The following is a 14,642-nucleotide window of genomic DNA, read 5'->3' as shown; positions in this document are numbered from 1 at the left end:
CTGGAGACAGTTGTAGCCACTTCTCATCTGAGAGCAGGACTATAGCTAAGCACAGGATTACTGCCTTTCAATGGAAACAGAAGTATTCAAAGTCACTGACTGCAAGAAAATCTATAGAAAATGTTGAACAATTGAAAAATGAAGTATAATAGAAAGTTCTAGAACTGTTCAGTATATAAAAGTAGAAAACTCCTATAAGAAAAGTGCAGTTCCGGCATCACGTCATGGAGCCTTCATGCATATCTTATATTTAAAATCTCAGGTCATTGCTACGAGATCTGCCCTTGATAAATGGTTCAGCGGAGCCGCAGCTTGTGAAACATTAATAGACAAACATACAGATGAAATATTCAAGATCCAGGTTTTTGTATAAAGTTTTGAAAACTTTCCAACTTTTCCAGAAGCCAAAGTGCCACAAAAAATGTGCAGCATTCCAGATCTAAAAGTACTCTCTCTGCATGCCGTCTATCACAAATAGAAGGCCCCAACCCAGCCTGTAGCCCAGCCTGTAACCCAGCCTGTAGCCCAGCCTGTAGCCCAGCCTGTAGCCCAGCCTGTAGCCCAGCCTGTAGCCCAGCCTGTAGCCCAGCCTGTAGCCCAGCCTATAAGTTCTCTCCACTGGAGCTTTGTGAGCCGGTCTGTGGTCCGGCATAGGCTGCTCACTCATCCACCATACTTCATTCTAGGTTTGACCTTCTCCTGATAGCCGGGTTATAGTTATAGTGATTTACTTGGCCATCCGTTTATTTTAATGACCTGCTTGTAATAACACCCTTCGGTCACCACTACTGATTGATTTTATTGTAAAGAAAGGTCTTAATACCCCCAAACCAACAAGCAGCAAATACTAAATGACAGTCAATAGTATCTGTATTGTGTAACTGTTGATTATACAATATAATATCACTAGATTATAATATTATATTATATCACTAAAATGAATCAGAAATCTTGCAATTTTCACCCTGGTTTCTAAGTCTAATACTAGATTCACACTTCCTGTTCTGTACAGAAGACTTTTCAGCAGTCTTATTATCATCACAGAATTACAATGGCTGGTAACCCCTCTATATACAGTAGATAACACAGAATCCACCATTCACAATAGGTGATATCACAGCTCATCTCCTCCTCCTCCTCCTCCTGTACAGTGACTGATAACACCTATATACGGTAGATGACACCGGATCCACCATTCACAATAGGTGATATCACAGCTCATCTCCTCCTCCTCCTCCTCCTGTACAATGACTGATAACACCTATATACGGTAGATGACACCGGATCCACCATTCACAATAGGTGATAGCACAGCTCACCTTCTCCTCCTGTACAATGACTGATAACACACATATATAGAATAGATAACACAGGATCCACAATAGGTGTCACAGCTCACCTCCTCCCCCTCCTGCACAATGACTTTTGCCCAGATAAGTCTTCTGTACAGACAAATAAGTCAGTCTGTTGCTGCTAATATCCGTGTGCCAAACAGGAAGTAGGAGTGTAATATTAACCCTAGTGGCCGGTGTAAAATTTGCAAGTGATATAAAAGTAATCAAAATGTTTTTTAAAATGAAGTTTAACATAAAAACCCAATATAAATAATAAGTTATTTTCTGGTGACTTATTCTGTTTAATTGTCATTTCTCATTTTAACTTTCTCAGAGATTGGAGGTATCACAGAGGAGTCGGAGGCCTGCGACTGGTGGAGCCTCGGGGCTCTTCTCTTTGAGCTTCTCACTAGGAAGGTACGTCTCAGTTTGGAAGGATTCTATACACAGTAAATACAGTTTGTAGATGACTTGTTTGTGGGGAACATCTAAAACGAGAGTAGAAAAAGATGATGCTTCCTCCAGAAACAGCGCTAGAAAGCGAGTACAAATCAGCATGTCAGAAGTTTTTAAACTTTTATTGACAAATACATCAACTTTATGTAAAGACTCAATATTTAGAGCATTGACCCTTATTATCAGGACTTCTTCCCCTCGCCCCGACAGCTGGATAACAGCATCTGGGCCAAATCCTGACTGATGATCCCCCTTTCTTACCTAATCAGTACTTTGAGTTTTTCAAAATTTCTGTATTTTTGTTTCTCCAGCTGCTTTTTGAGGATGGACCACAGGTTCTTAATGGGATTGAGATCTGGGGAGTTTCCTGGTCATGGACCTAAAATGTCAAGGTTGTATTCAACCGAGCCACTTGGTTCCCATTTTTCCTTGAGACCTGGTCTCCATCATCCTGGAAAACTATTGTTCATCACCAAATTGTCCTGGATGGTTGGAAGACATTGTTCTTGAAGGTTTAGATCCCATTCTTTATCCATGGCAGAATTGTTATGAGTCCCCTCCATGGATGAAAACCCTCCCCACACATGAATGGTCTCAGGAGGCTTTACTGTTGGCTTTTAGTGGCAGGGCTGCTGTCAAGAAGGGCAGCAAAGAAGCCACTTTTCTCCAAGAAAAACATCAAAGACAGACTGGCATTATGCAGGAAGCACAGGGATTGGGCTTCAGAGGACTAGGTAAAGTTATCTTCTCTGATGAAGCCCCTTCAGACTGTTTGGAAGAAAGATTGTTTGGAGAAGAAAAAGTGAGCACTACCATGAGTTCTGTCTCTCCCACCAGGAAAGCCGCCAGAGACCCCTAGTGGGTGGAGGCTTTTCATCCATGGAGGGGAATCACTCGCAATTTTGCCTAAGAACATGGCCATGAATAAAGAATGGGATCTAAATTTTTGCAGCATGATCGCCGGGGATTGATCTTCTCTAGCCTGAGAGCTCGTGGAGCCATGTTTTGCATCTGTCTTTTTGTGCCGGCTATTGGATGGGGGAAAATGATAGCCGGCACAAAAAGACAGATGCAAAACATGGCTCTGTGAGATGGGGGACTCTTAAAACATTCATCTGTCTTAAAAGGGGCAAACGAAAAGGCGTTGTCCAGCCTTTTAAAGTGTCAGAGGGTAATAAGGTAATATGCAGTCATGCTTGCAACAAGACCTCTTAAAGGCTAAGAGTCATAAAGAAAAAACCTACTGTTTAAATCAGTTTTTTCCTTAATTGTATTTTTATCCCCCCCCCCCATATCACATGCTGTATTTAAAAGAAAAAAAAAGAGATCTTGCAATTTCCACACTGGCCACTAGGGCTATTCTAGACTTAGACTTATGCCTACTGTTTTTTCAGTAAATTCACATGTACATTAGCAGCAATAAAATGAAACACACCCTATCTTTTGTTTTGAAGCATCTAATGAGTGTGTGCAATGGTCATTGTGAAGGGAGGAGGTGAGCTGTGATATCGCTTATTGTGACTGGTGTATCCTGTGTTATCTACTGTATATAGAGATGATATCAGTCATTGTACAGGAGGATGAGGTGAGCTGTGACATCACCTATTGTGAATGGTGGATCCTGTGTTATCTACTGTATATAGAGGTGTTATCAGTCATTGTACAGGAGGAGGGGAGGTGAGCTGTGACATCACCTATTGTGAATGGTGGATCCTGTTATCTACTGTATATAGAGGTATTATCAGTGATTGTACAGGAGGAGGAGGTGAGCTGTGACATCACCTATTGTGAATGGTAGATCCTGTGTTATCTACTGTATATAGAGGTGTTACCTGTAATTGTTATACTGCTTGGAATGACTGATAGAAACGTCTGAAAAGTCTTTTTTAAAGAACAGCAAAAATGAGTCTAAAATAGCCCCAGGGGTCAAAATTGCAAGATTTCTATATATATATTTTTTTTGATTAAAAAAAAAACACACATCCCTGATATAAACAGTAATTTGTTTTCGGATGTTGCATTCTCTTTAATACACAATCTGTGCTGCATAGAGACATATATAACCATGACAGGTCTGTCAACAGCAGCCTGTCGACTATTTCCATTAAAATTTAAGAAAAAAAAACCCTGTACTGTATAATCAATTTTAATCGATGGTGGCTCTTGAGTGTCAGTCTGTTCTGAACTTGTTGTGGGCAAGGAAGAAGTTTGTGAACCTCCACAACATGGGAGCGTGGGGGGTATTCAATAACCGGGCATTATGAAAGGTGTTCCCAACACACGGTTAAATAATAAATATTGCTTGTGAAGCAGGAAAATAATGTATAGGAAGTGTCTTATGTTACACTTTCAGATTTCAGCTGTACAAGCATCTTCCTTGCTATTCTGGGTTATCACTAATATATAGGGACGGAAGATGAAAGTTAAGGTTACCAGATTTATGATGCTTACAACTTCAGTTTTCTATTTCGGTGCACATTTTATGTCCTAGCCCTTACTGTACATGTATGCGGGTACATGTCCGCGCCGGCCATTGCCTATGTTTACTGGTCCCGGGGGAGGGTGTAATAAAATGGGGACGACTTAAGCAGCAGTGATGGTGCAGAGTGTAGGATTCGTTGGTGGATCGGTGCTACTTTGCATTTCTTTTTGTCCCTTACAGGCCCTGGTTGATTGCCACCCAGCAGGAATCAGCACCCACACGTCCCTCAGCATGCCAGAATATGTGTCCAAAGAGGCCCTATCCCTTGTCCAGCAGGTAATGCCACTAGGACCACCAGGTGTCTAATCCATAGACCTATATGTAAAGTGGTCTGAAAAAAGTGTTTGCTCCCTTCCTGATTTCTTATTCTTTTGCATGTTTGTCACACTTAAATGTTTCAGATCACAAAACAAATTTAAATATTAGACAAAGATAACACAAGTAAACAAACAATGCAGTTTTTAAATGAAGGTCTTTGTTAAAGGAAAAAGAAATCCAAACCTACAGGGCCCTGTGTGAAAAAGTGATTGCCCCCTAAACCTAATAACTGGTTGGGCCACCCTTAGCAGCAACAACTGCAATCAAGCGTCTGTGATAACTGGCAATGAGTCTTTTACAACACTCTGGAGGAATTTTGGCCACTCATCTTTGCAAAATTGTTGTAATTCAGCCACATTGGAGGGTTTCCGAGCAGGAATCACCTTTTTAAGGTCAAGCCACAGCATCTCAATCGGATTAAGGTCAGGACTGTGACTAGGCCACTCAAGTCTTAATTTTGTGTTTCCTAAACCATTCCGAGGTAGACTTGCTGGTGTCTTTTGGATCATTGTCCTGCTGCATAACCCAACTGAGATTCAGCTTAAGGTCATAAACAGATGGCCAGATATTCTCCTTCAGGATTTTTTGATAGACAGCAGAATTCATACTTCCATTTACCAAAGCAAGTCTTCCAGGTCCTGAAGCAGCAAAACATACCCGACCGTCTCACACTGCAACCACCACCATGTTTTACTGTTGGTATGATGTTCCTTTTCTGAAATGCTGTGTTACTTCTATGCCAGATGTAATGGGACATACACCTTCCAAAACGTTCAACTTTGGTCTCGTCAGTCCACAGAGTATTCTCCCAAAAGGCTTGGCGATCATCAAGATGTTTTCTGGCAAAACTGAGACAAGCCTTTATGTTCTTTGTGCTCAGCAATGGTTTTCATCTTGGAACTCTGCCATGCATGCCATTTTTGCCCAGTCTCTTTCTTATAGTGGAGTTATGAACACTGACCTTAACTGTGGAAAGTGAGGGGTTCAATTCTTTGGATGTTGTTGTGGTTTTTTTTTTGTTACCTCTTGGATGAGTTGTCGCTGCGCTCTTGGGGAAATTTTAGTCGGCCGGCCACTTCTGTGAAGGTTCACCACTGCTCCATGTTTTCGCCATTTGTGGATAATGTCTTTCACTGTTGATCGCTGGAGTCTCAAAGCTTTAGAAATGGCGTTCTAACCTTTTCCAGACTGATCTCAATTACTTTGTTTCTGAATTTCCTTGGATCGCAGCATGATGTCTAGCTTTTGAGGATCTTTTGGTCCACTTCACTTTGTCAGGCAGGTCCTATTTAAGTGATTTCTTGATTGAGAACCGGTGTGGCTGGAGATATTGAACTCCATTTCCCAAAGATGTAATAAACCACAGTTAATTTATGTTTTAAGGGGGGAGTGATCACTTTTTCACACAGGGCCCTGTAGGTTTGGATTTCTTTTTCCCTTAATAATAAGGACCTTCATTTAAAACTGCATTTTGTGTTATCTTTGTCTAATATTTAAATTTGTTTTGTGATGTGAAACATTTAAGTGTGACAAACATGCAAAAGAATAAGAAATCAGGAAGGGGGAAAACTATTTTTCACACCACTGTGTATATGGAGAGGACTGTACAGTCTCTGAAATTTCAGGAAGAGCACGGTCTACATAACTGGACAGCCAGAGGGGCACAGCGTTCGGAGTATAGTTTATCTAGGATGGGCTAAGAGAATAGGTCATAGGACCATAAGTTGGTAGAATTTTGCAGCAGTTCCTTGTTCCATGTCCTCCCGCCTGACTTCGGCTTTTAGTCACATTTTGACACGTGCGTCGTTCCCCGTTCCCCGCCAGGCTCGTTATTCCGCACAGACCTCTGTTTATTTTGACTTCGGCATCAAATAACCGGTTGACGTCGGCGAATCAAACAATTGGATTTGATAATGGGTTTTCTCCGGCTTTGCTTATTTTTGAGCAGCTGGTTTGGAGGGTTTTTTTTTCCTGCCCCTGGTGAAATGCTTCGGCTTACTGATGAAATATTAAAAAAAAAAAAAAGTTAATGTTGTCAAACGCTGGGGCCCGCCTGACACTGAACTTCTGAAGACGCAGCCGCCATTTCAGGTGCCTTTAACCGGAGTCAGCAAATCGCTCCTGATCTTGGCTCGCTCGTTTCTACATCTTGACAGGGCTGGCGTCGGAAAGAGAGAAAAGAAGTGCAAAGAATTCCCTCTGCTTTCCCGCTCTGTGGTGCCTAGAGCAGGTTTTTGGCTCCGACGATGAGCATTAGAGGGGTGGGGGGCAGGGGGTTCTGATGATCTGTGTTCGTTCCCCTATTAGAAATGGGATCATTTCAGACATCTGTGTTTTACAAATTCTCTCTGATGGCAGCCTTGTCTCATTTTGTCTGCCTCGCACTTGTCAAAATACATCCTCCTCTTTGCACATCACATCTGAGACCCCGGCGGTCTGTTCTAAGGGAGATCCAAGGACAGCGGCTCCCCCGAGATCAGCATGCAGGAGGTAGCACAGCGGTGTCTACTAGAAGGGCAATTATGTAAGGTGCTTTTTTTTGACTTTTACAGAAATTAAGCTTCAGAAGCAATGAGTGTTGGGTTCTTACTACGGGATTTTCTTTCCACACTGCTTATTTGTCGTGTAGTCTGTAAAGTAGCAAAAATATGTTGCCTTGCCAAATGCAAAAAGAAAAAAAATTGCATGTGATATAATATCAATATAATATCTTTAAAAAAAAAATAACATTAAATAGATTCTTTTAAAGGGAGTTTGTCAGCCCAAACTAACAGTATATCTAAGCACATGGGCTTGCAGGGGATACTGCCCCTATAAAAACTGTACCTTTAGTCTTCTAATCGCTGCCTTCCTTCTGCATAAATGGCTGTTTAATTAAATATGCTAATTAGGGTGTTCAGAGCACCCCCGGTGTGGTCAAGAGGCTCAGTACACTGGTTTTGTCATGCCCCTCCTCCATCACCTGCCTGGAGTAAGCACTATCAGCAAAAGACAGCTTAGTCAGCCAATCACTGGTGAGGGAGGCGGGGACATGCAAATTTCATGGAGCCTCTTGGCCACACTCGGGGTGCACTGAGGATCCTAATTAGCATATTTAATTAAACTTCAATTTCAGCAGTGCAGAGGCAGCAATTTGAAGATAAAGGCCGTGGCCCCACTATCAGTATTCGGTCAGTATTTTTTCTCAGTGGTACCAAAACCAGGTGAGGAACAATCAGAGAAAAGGTATAATAGAAACAAGTCACCAATTCTGCATTTATCACCAAATACAACATTTATTGGTAAGGCGTAACCGGCATTTTTAGTTTTTTTTTTTTTTTCTTCCCCATAAATTAATAGTACACATGAAAATAATAAACTTTGGAATATATATTTTCAGAAAAATCTGCTTATTTTTCTGCTCCTTCTGATCTGATCTGATCTTTCATTCTCAAAATTCTCATTTCATGGGTAAAATCTGTCTTTAGTGAATACAGACTTTCTCATTACTGAGATGACCATTAGTGCTCATAAAGTTCTATGGAGATGTTTCATGAGAATTTGCAGCAGAATGCCTGTGTCTGCCTCAAAATCCTCCCCCTTCCATCTACATAGAATTTTAGAAGCACCAACTGTCATCTCCTATCTCCGTTATGGTGAAATCTGTCCTCACTGAATACAGATTTTACCCAACAATTGAGAAGGGAACAATCAAGCAGATTTCTCTGCTAAGATATATTACAAAGTTACTTATTTTCATATGTATTATTGATTTATGAAAAAAATTAAAAGTGCTACAGATAAAGAACACATTCATGAGTAAGGTGGAGTCTGAAGAGAGTTGGCCTATTGCTTGAATGGCGTATGTGTAATACTACAGGGTGGGCCATTTATATGGATACACCTAAATGAAAAGGAAATGGTTGGTGATATCAACTTCCTGTTTGTGGCACATTAGTATATGGGAGGGGGAAAACTTTTCCAGATGGGTGGTGACCATGGTGGCCATTTTGGATCCAACTTTATTTTTTTCAATGGGAAGAGGGTCATGTGACACATCAAACTTAGGCTATGTGCCCACGATGCAGAAATGCTCCGGATTTTTCCTGAGCTTTTCTGCATCTCCCTGGCAGAAAAAAACGCATGCGGATTTTACATCCTTTTTTTTTTTAGCCAGAGACAAGCGTTTGTCATGCGTTTTGCACATGCGATTTCGCTTGCGGGTTGTCAAGCACTTTCTAAGCGATTTTAGCATCACTTGGAAAGTGCTTGACAACTTGGTCACACTATATAAATCCATGGATTTTATATAGTGTGACTAACTTAGTTAAAAAAAAGAATGAAAATGGTAAAAAAAAACAAATAACATATACTCACCTTCCGATGGCCCCCGATCTCCTTCTCCGATGCGTCCGGTCTCCCCTGTGTCTCGCGGTGGTGTAAAAGGACCTTCCATGACGTCATTTAGTCATGTGACTTGTCACGCGACCGCCGACGTCAGCGGTCGCGTGACCTGCCACATGACTGAATGACGTCATGGAAGGTCCTCACACCACCGCGAGCCGCTGGGGAGCCAAGACGTACCGGATAGAAGACCAGGGGCCATCAGTAAGGTGAGTATAATGTGTTTTTTTTACTTTAAATTCTTTATTTTTTACAGGTACTATGGTACCCGGTTCTGGAGGAGAGGCGCCTCTTCTCCAGACCCAGGTACCATCCGCACATTGAATCGCTTAATATCCGAATGTGCACATGTAGTCATGCATATATTAAGCGATTCAATGCAAGTCAATGGCGGCGAAAACGCCGCGATTCCGCAAAATAATTGGTAGTGCTGCAGATTTTTCCGCAATGATAATCCGCAGCTGAAATTTCCGCAGCATGTACACAGCACATGCGGATTATCATTGGGGAACATGGCAGACCTTCTACCAAGCGTTTTTTAAATTTTTCTGCAGCGGAATTGCTGCTGCGGAAATGCTTAAAAAACGCATAGTGGGCACACAGCCTTATTGAGAATTTCATAAGAAAAACAATGGTGTTCTTGGTTTTAACGTAACTTTATTCTTTCATGAGTTTTTTACAAGTTTATGACCACTTATAAAATGTGTTCAAAGTGCTGCCCATTGTGTTGGATTGTCAATGCAACCCTCTTCTCCCACTCTTGACACACTGATAGCAACACCGCAGAAGAAATGCTAGCACAGGCGTCCAGTATCCGTTGTCTTTATCTTCACAGCATAGACAATTGCCTTCAGATGACCCCAAAGATAAAAGTCTAAGGGGGTCAGATCGGGAGACCTTGGTGGCCATTCAACTGGCCCACGACGACCAATCCACTTTCTAGGAAACTGTTCATGTAGGAATGCTCGGACCTGACACCATAATGTGGTGTGCACCATCTTGTTGGAAAAGCTCAGGGAACGTGCCATCTTCAGTGCATAAAGAGGGCAACACATCATCATGGAGCAATTTCAGATATCCAGTGGCATTGAGGTTTCCATTGATGAAGAATGGCCCCACTATCTTTGTACCCCATATAACACACCATACCATCAAGATACGAGATGTGCAGCATCTGAAACAACGGATACTGGAAGCCTGTGCTAGCATTTCTTCTGCGGTGTTGCTATCAGTGTGTCAAGAGTGGGAGAAGAGGGTTGCATTGACAATCCAACACAATGGGCAGCACTTTGAACATATTTTATAAGTGGTCATAAACTTGTAAAAAACTCATGAAAGAATAAAGTTACGTTAAAACCAAGCACACCATTGTTTTTCTTATGAAATTCTCAACAAGTTTGATGTGTCACATGACCCTCTTCCCATTGAAAAAAATAAAGTTGGGTCCAAAATGGCTGCCATGGTCACCACCCATCTGGAAAAGTTTTCCCCCTCCCATATAATAATGTGCCACAAACAGGAAGTTGATATCACCAACCATTCCCATTTAATTTAGGTGTATCCATATTAATGGCCCACCCTATATACTTCCCCAGCAGAGGGCACTGTAGATAAACTGCATGGCCAGTGGCCGCTTTCGCGGCGATCATCACTGATTCCCAGGGATTTCTGAAGCTAGACCTGTGGCGGTTCCTTATTCCATACTGATACCTTTACCGCTCCGCATTGTGGGACAGATGGGTGAAATCCCCTCATGTGATCTTCCGCCATATTGGTGATCACCTTGTTTTTCCCTTTGAAAGTACAGGAGGGAATATTAAGACTCTTCACATGGGAATTGTTTTTTTTTATAATTTCCACCATTTTCCACACATTTGTCCATCGTGCCCACATCCAGTACACAGCCTTGTGTGGTTTGTAGCTCCTTGTACTACTTTGTGTCGCAGACGCTGGGGTCAGACTATAAGTTGTTGTTTCTCGCCCCCCGGCCTTTTGTCTATGGATCTAGACCGGTCTGAGGTCAACACTGGTCCAATGTGTCTGTGGAGAATCCTTGACGGCCACCTGTGCCGGAGGACCAGAAGTAATAACCACAGGGAAGGCCGGCTCCCAAATTAACCTCTTGACCCTCCGCGACCCCGCCACTTCATTACACCTCATAACACCCTCACAAGTGCCCACCGGGGAGATGCCGGATTGTCGCCTGTTGTTTACCCAAGGAAGCGGCCCTGAGTGTTCTCAGGAAAGGGAAAGGCTCGAGTAGCCACCGCGGAGCACAGGGGCTGCTTTTCCTTTCCCTTTTACAAATGTCGCAGACACTTCCAGAGGGAATATCTGGTGAGGCAGCGGGAAATGTGTGCAGGCACCATGTGTGCAGGGAGGAGGACTCTTTTTTTTTTTTTTTGTGCTTTTCAAATCTTTTGTCTGTCTATCAATCTATCCACCTGTCTATCTTGCATGTGGCTTCTTATTTGTCTTTCGCATGTGTCCTTTTTTCTCTTTTCTTTCTTTTTTACTTTTTCTTTTTCTATATATTATTCTTTCCATCTTTCTTTCTTAGAAAAAGAAAATGAGAAATAAGACTATCTTTCCTTTCTTTCTCGTTATTTAGTAATCTTTTTTCTTTCTTTTTTTCTTTTTCCCTTTTTTTCTTTTTCTATCTTTCTCTTTCCTTTCTTTTTTCTTACTTTTCTTTTTATCTTTCTTTCTTTCCTTTCCTTTTCTATTCCTTTTCTTGTCTTTCTTTGTTTCCTTTACTCTCCTCTTTCCTTTACTCTCCTCTTCTTTTTTTTGTCTGTCTACCCCAAATCAGCTTATTTTTATCTATCTTGCTTATGCTGATTTTCTTGAGTTTTTCTATTTTCCTTGAGCAAAGCTTACTTATTCTTGAGCCGAAACATTGCCACCTATTCACATGGGCCAATAAAGATGTTTTTGATTGTTTTTGTATGGAATTTGCGATTGAGCTCTCTTTAGACAGTAATAATAAAACATGAAGAATTTAGTATTAAGCACCAAACAAGCCCCGTCCTCTGTTATATTATTACTGGGTTTTATTCTACGTATGGCAGGTTGTGACACAGGAGGGGGGATTCTGCAGGCCGTCACTCCGTAGTGTATACCCCGTATATACTGGACAGCCCGGCACTGCAGCATCTCTCTGATATTCTCTCCAGGCCGACTTATCAAATATTTCCATAATTAACGATCCTTTTATTTCCACGTTGTCTTGCAGCTCCTGCAGTTTAACCCTTTGGAGCGCCTGGGAGCCGGGGTCTCCGGTGTGGAAGACATCAAATCTCATCCTTTCTTTAATGGTGTGGACTGGGAGGACTTTACTAGATGAATTTAGATTTGTACAGACTCAAGAAGACGTCTCCTTATATTTTATGCACTGCTCGTGTGAGAAAACCAAGACATTGGAGCTACGCGGTTATTTTATACAGTGACCTCAAGGATCGCAATACTGACAATACATGATCAATAACGGAGCAAGACGTGCCCTTGCAGATAATACTGTATCCCCCCAAAATATTAGATGAGAAAGGTCAATGATCCGTCCATGGTGGCGTGATGTGCATGTGGAATGAATGTAGGAAATACATGAAGTGGATGGACTTAGCATAATGTTTTAGCTGGAGCAGAGCTGAGTTTCTCATCTACAATGTATCAGTGTTTTTACATATTTAATAATAACTTTTTATATTTAATTTTTGATCAGCCTTTGCAAAGTTATGAATTTGTGTAACATACTCCAATTTCTTATTTTTCGTCTTTCTCCAAAACCCATTGCTAAAAGTGCTGTTTTATCTGCCCTGTTTATGCTTTTAGAAGCTGCTTTCACCTGCTGCTCTAGCACGAAACTGTACTCTAACACCATTTACAAACACTCTCTCTCCCTCTAAACCTGTCTTCTTCCCTCCCTCATGCTCAAAGAGTTACAGCGTTTATAAACAGTGTTTAATGGAGTTGTCCAGGCTCGGGGCTCATGTCTGCAGTTACTCTGTGTGACTGCAGACTTGTGAATCCTCAGAGTGCGCCAGTCAAGATTTTCTGTTGCCGGCAGTCATGTGACCATACGTATGTAATTTGCATACTTCCAGGCATATTCCAACTAGACTTATTCGGCTTCTCTCAGTGCACTTGTATTGAACAAGGCCGCTCACATCTATTCGGCATGTGACAGCATCATATAGTCAAATCGCGTACTTGCAGTCACGCGCCTGCCACTTTCCGGCACTGGAGAATCATGACGGCACGCATTCTAAGCACTGTGGCCGCTCACGTCTAGTCTGTATGTGACCGCGTGATGTATTCAAATAGCATACCCTGTCATCTCCCAGTGCCGGCACCGGAGAACCGTGACAGCATGCACACTACTAATGGGGGAGGTGGGTTTCACATGACTGCAAACTTGAACCCCAAGCCTGGACAACCCCTTTAAATACAGTTTCCTAATGGAGCAGTAGTTGAAAGCAGCTTCTAAAAGCACATGAGCTAGAAAGCTAAAACAGCACTTCCTTCATGGTGTTTGAGAGAGAAGGAAACAAAATAAGTTAATGAGAGTACATTCCAAACTTTCTTAACTCTTACATGACGGGCATTACAGAGGGTGGTGTCTCATTGGGCAGGGCTTTGTACTACCAGAAATTACACTGATGCACCATTTGTTACAAAACAGTACCCTTCCCAGGAAGCTACCTCAAAGACCTCCCACCTAGCCATCCTGTACCCTCTGACTTACAGGGTTGCTACTGTTAATACTGGCACTGAGAGCTAATTTGCATACTTTTTTCCCAGGGAGCATTGCCTGGTGTGTAAGACCCGCTTCCCAGCTGCAGTATAGGATTAGGAAAGCATGGCTGGTATATCTGAAACAGCGCCACCCCTGGCCAGGGGCTGTTTTTTGTGTTGTAGCTCCTCTCCATTAAAGTGAATGGATCTGCGCTGCGATACTGCACACTACAGGCTATGGTTTTCTTAATTCAGTACAATCTCTTTAATTTCATTCCAAGGAGGCAGGAATTTTTTACCTCCCCTCTACTACGGTATCACCTGGACTGCTATTTACCTGCAGTGTCTGAAAGTCTCCCCTGCACAACCAGCTGCTTGCTGGGAGCAGGATCCCCGCAGCAGTCAGCTGGTAATCACTGCAGTGACAGCAATATAAAAGGGGGGGGGGGGGTTGTCCAGGAATGATAATTGATGGCCGATCTACTGATCACCTGCTGATCGGGGCCCGTGATCCCCACCGAGCAGTATATGGGTAACCCATTAAGATGGCAAATTCAGCTCTGCCTCATCTGTATGTAGTGATGGGTTTTAAGCAAAATAATAAAAAAAAATATGATTGAATAATCTGACAATAAAGGCATCTACTGGGCGAGTTCTGCCGCCTGCTGTCTCCATCTCAAATCGCGTTTCTCGTGAACCTTATACCAGAAACCTTTGGATGAACCGCCCGATGTTCCTCTGTGTACGGCAGGTTTGTCATTCTCACCCCGTGTGTCCCTGATCTGCCTGCTCCTGTGTAGCCGCTTCATATCAGAGGATTGCACACTATCTGGCCATTAACGCCCCCATTTTCGTACATTTGCAGGTTCCATATGTCCAAAAAAAATAGAGAATATTATGTCGAGGGGAAACTATTTGGCTCCATCGTCTCTTCG

The 14,642-nt window shown here is 42.3% G+C and overlaps 1 protein-coding gene across 1 annotated transcript in view; it reads left to right on the top strand.

The window, feature by feature from the left end:
- RPS6KC1 (ribosomal protein S6 kinase C1) overlaps window positions 1-14,359 on the top strand; it is a 132,093-nt gene extending 117,734 nt beyond the window's left edge. The window contains exons 12-14 of the mRNA XM_073671966.1: window positions 1,669-1,751; window positions 4,453-4,548; window positions 12,209-14,359. Coding sequence (XP_073528067.1) covers window positions 1,669-1,751; window positions 4,453-4,548; window positions 12,209-12,319 — 290 coding nt within the window. The 3' untranslated portion in view covers window positions 12,320-14,359. The remainder of the gene's footprint in view (window positions 1-1,668; window positions 1,752-4,452; window positions 4,549-12,208) is intronic.
- Window positions 14,360-14,642: the final 283 nt, after the last annotated feature.

Source organism: Phyllobates terribilis, unplaced genomic scaffold, assembly GCF_046119375.1.
Source record: "Phyllobates terribilis strain yellow unplaced genomic scaffold, ASM4611937v1 Scaffold_3__8_contigs__length_932513732, whole genome shotgun sequence".
In the NCBI taxonomy this organism is placed as follows: Eukaryota; Metazoa; Chordata; class Amphibia; order Anura; family Dendrobatidae; genus Phyllobates; species Phyllobates terribilis.
Note: the sequence above shows the minus strand (reverse complement) of the source record. Positions and strands in the feature narration are given on the sequence as shown.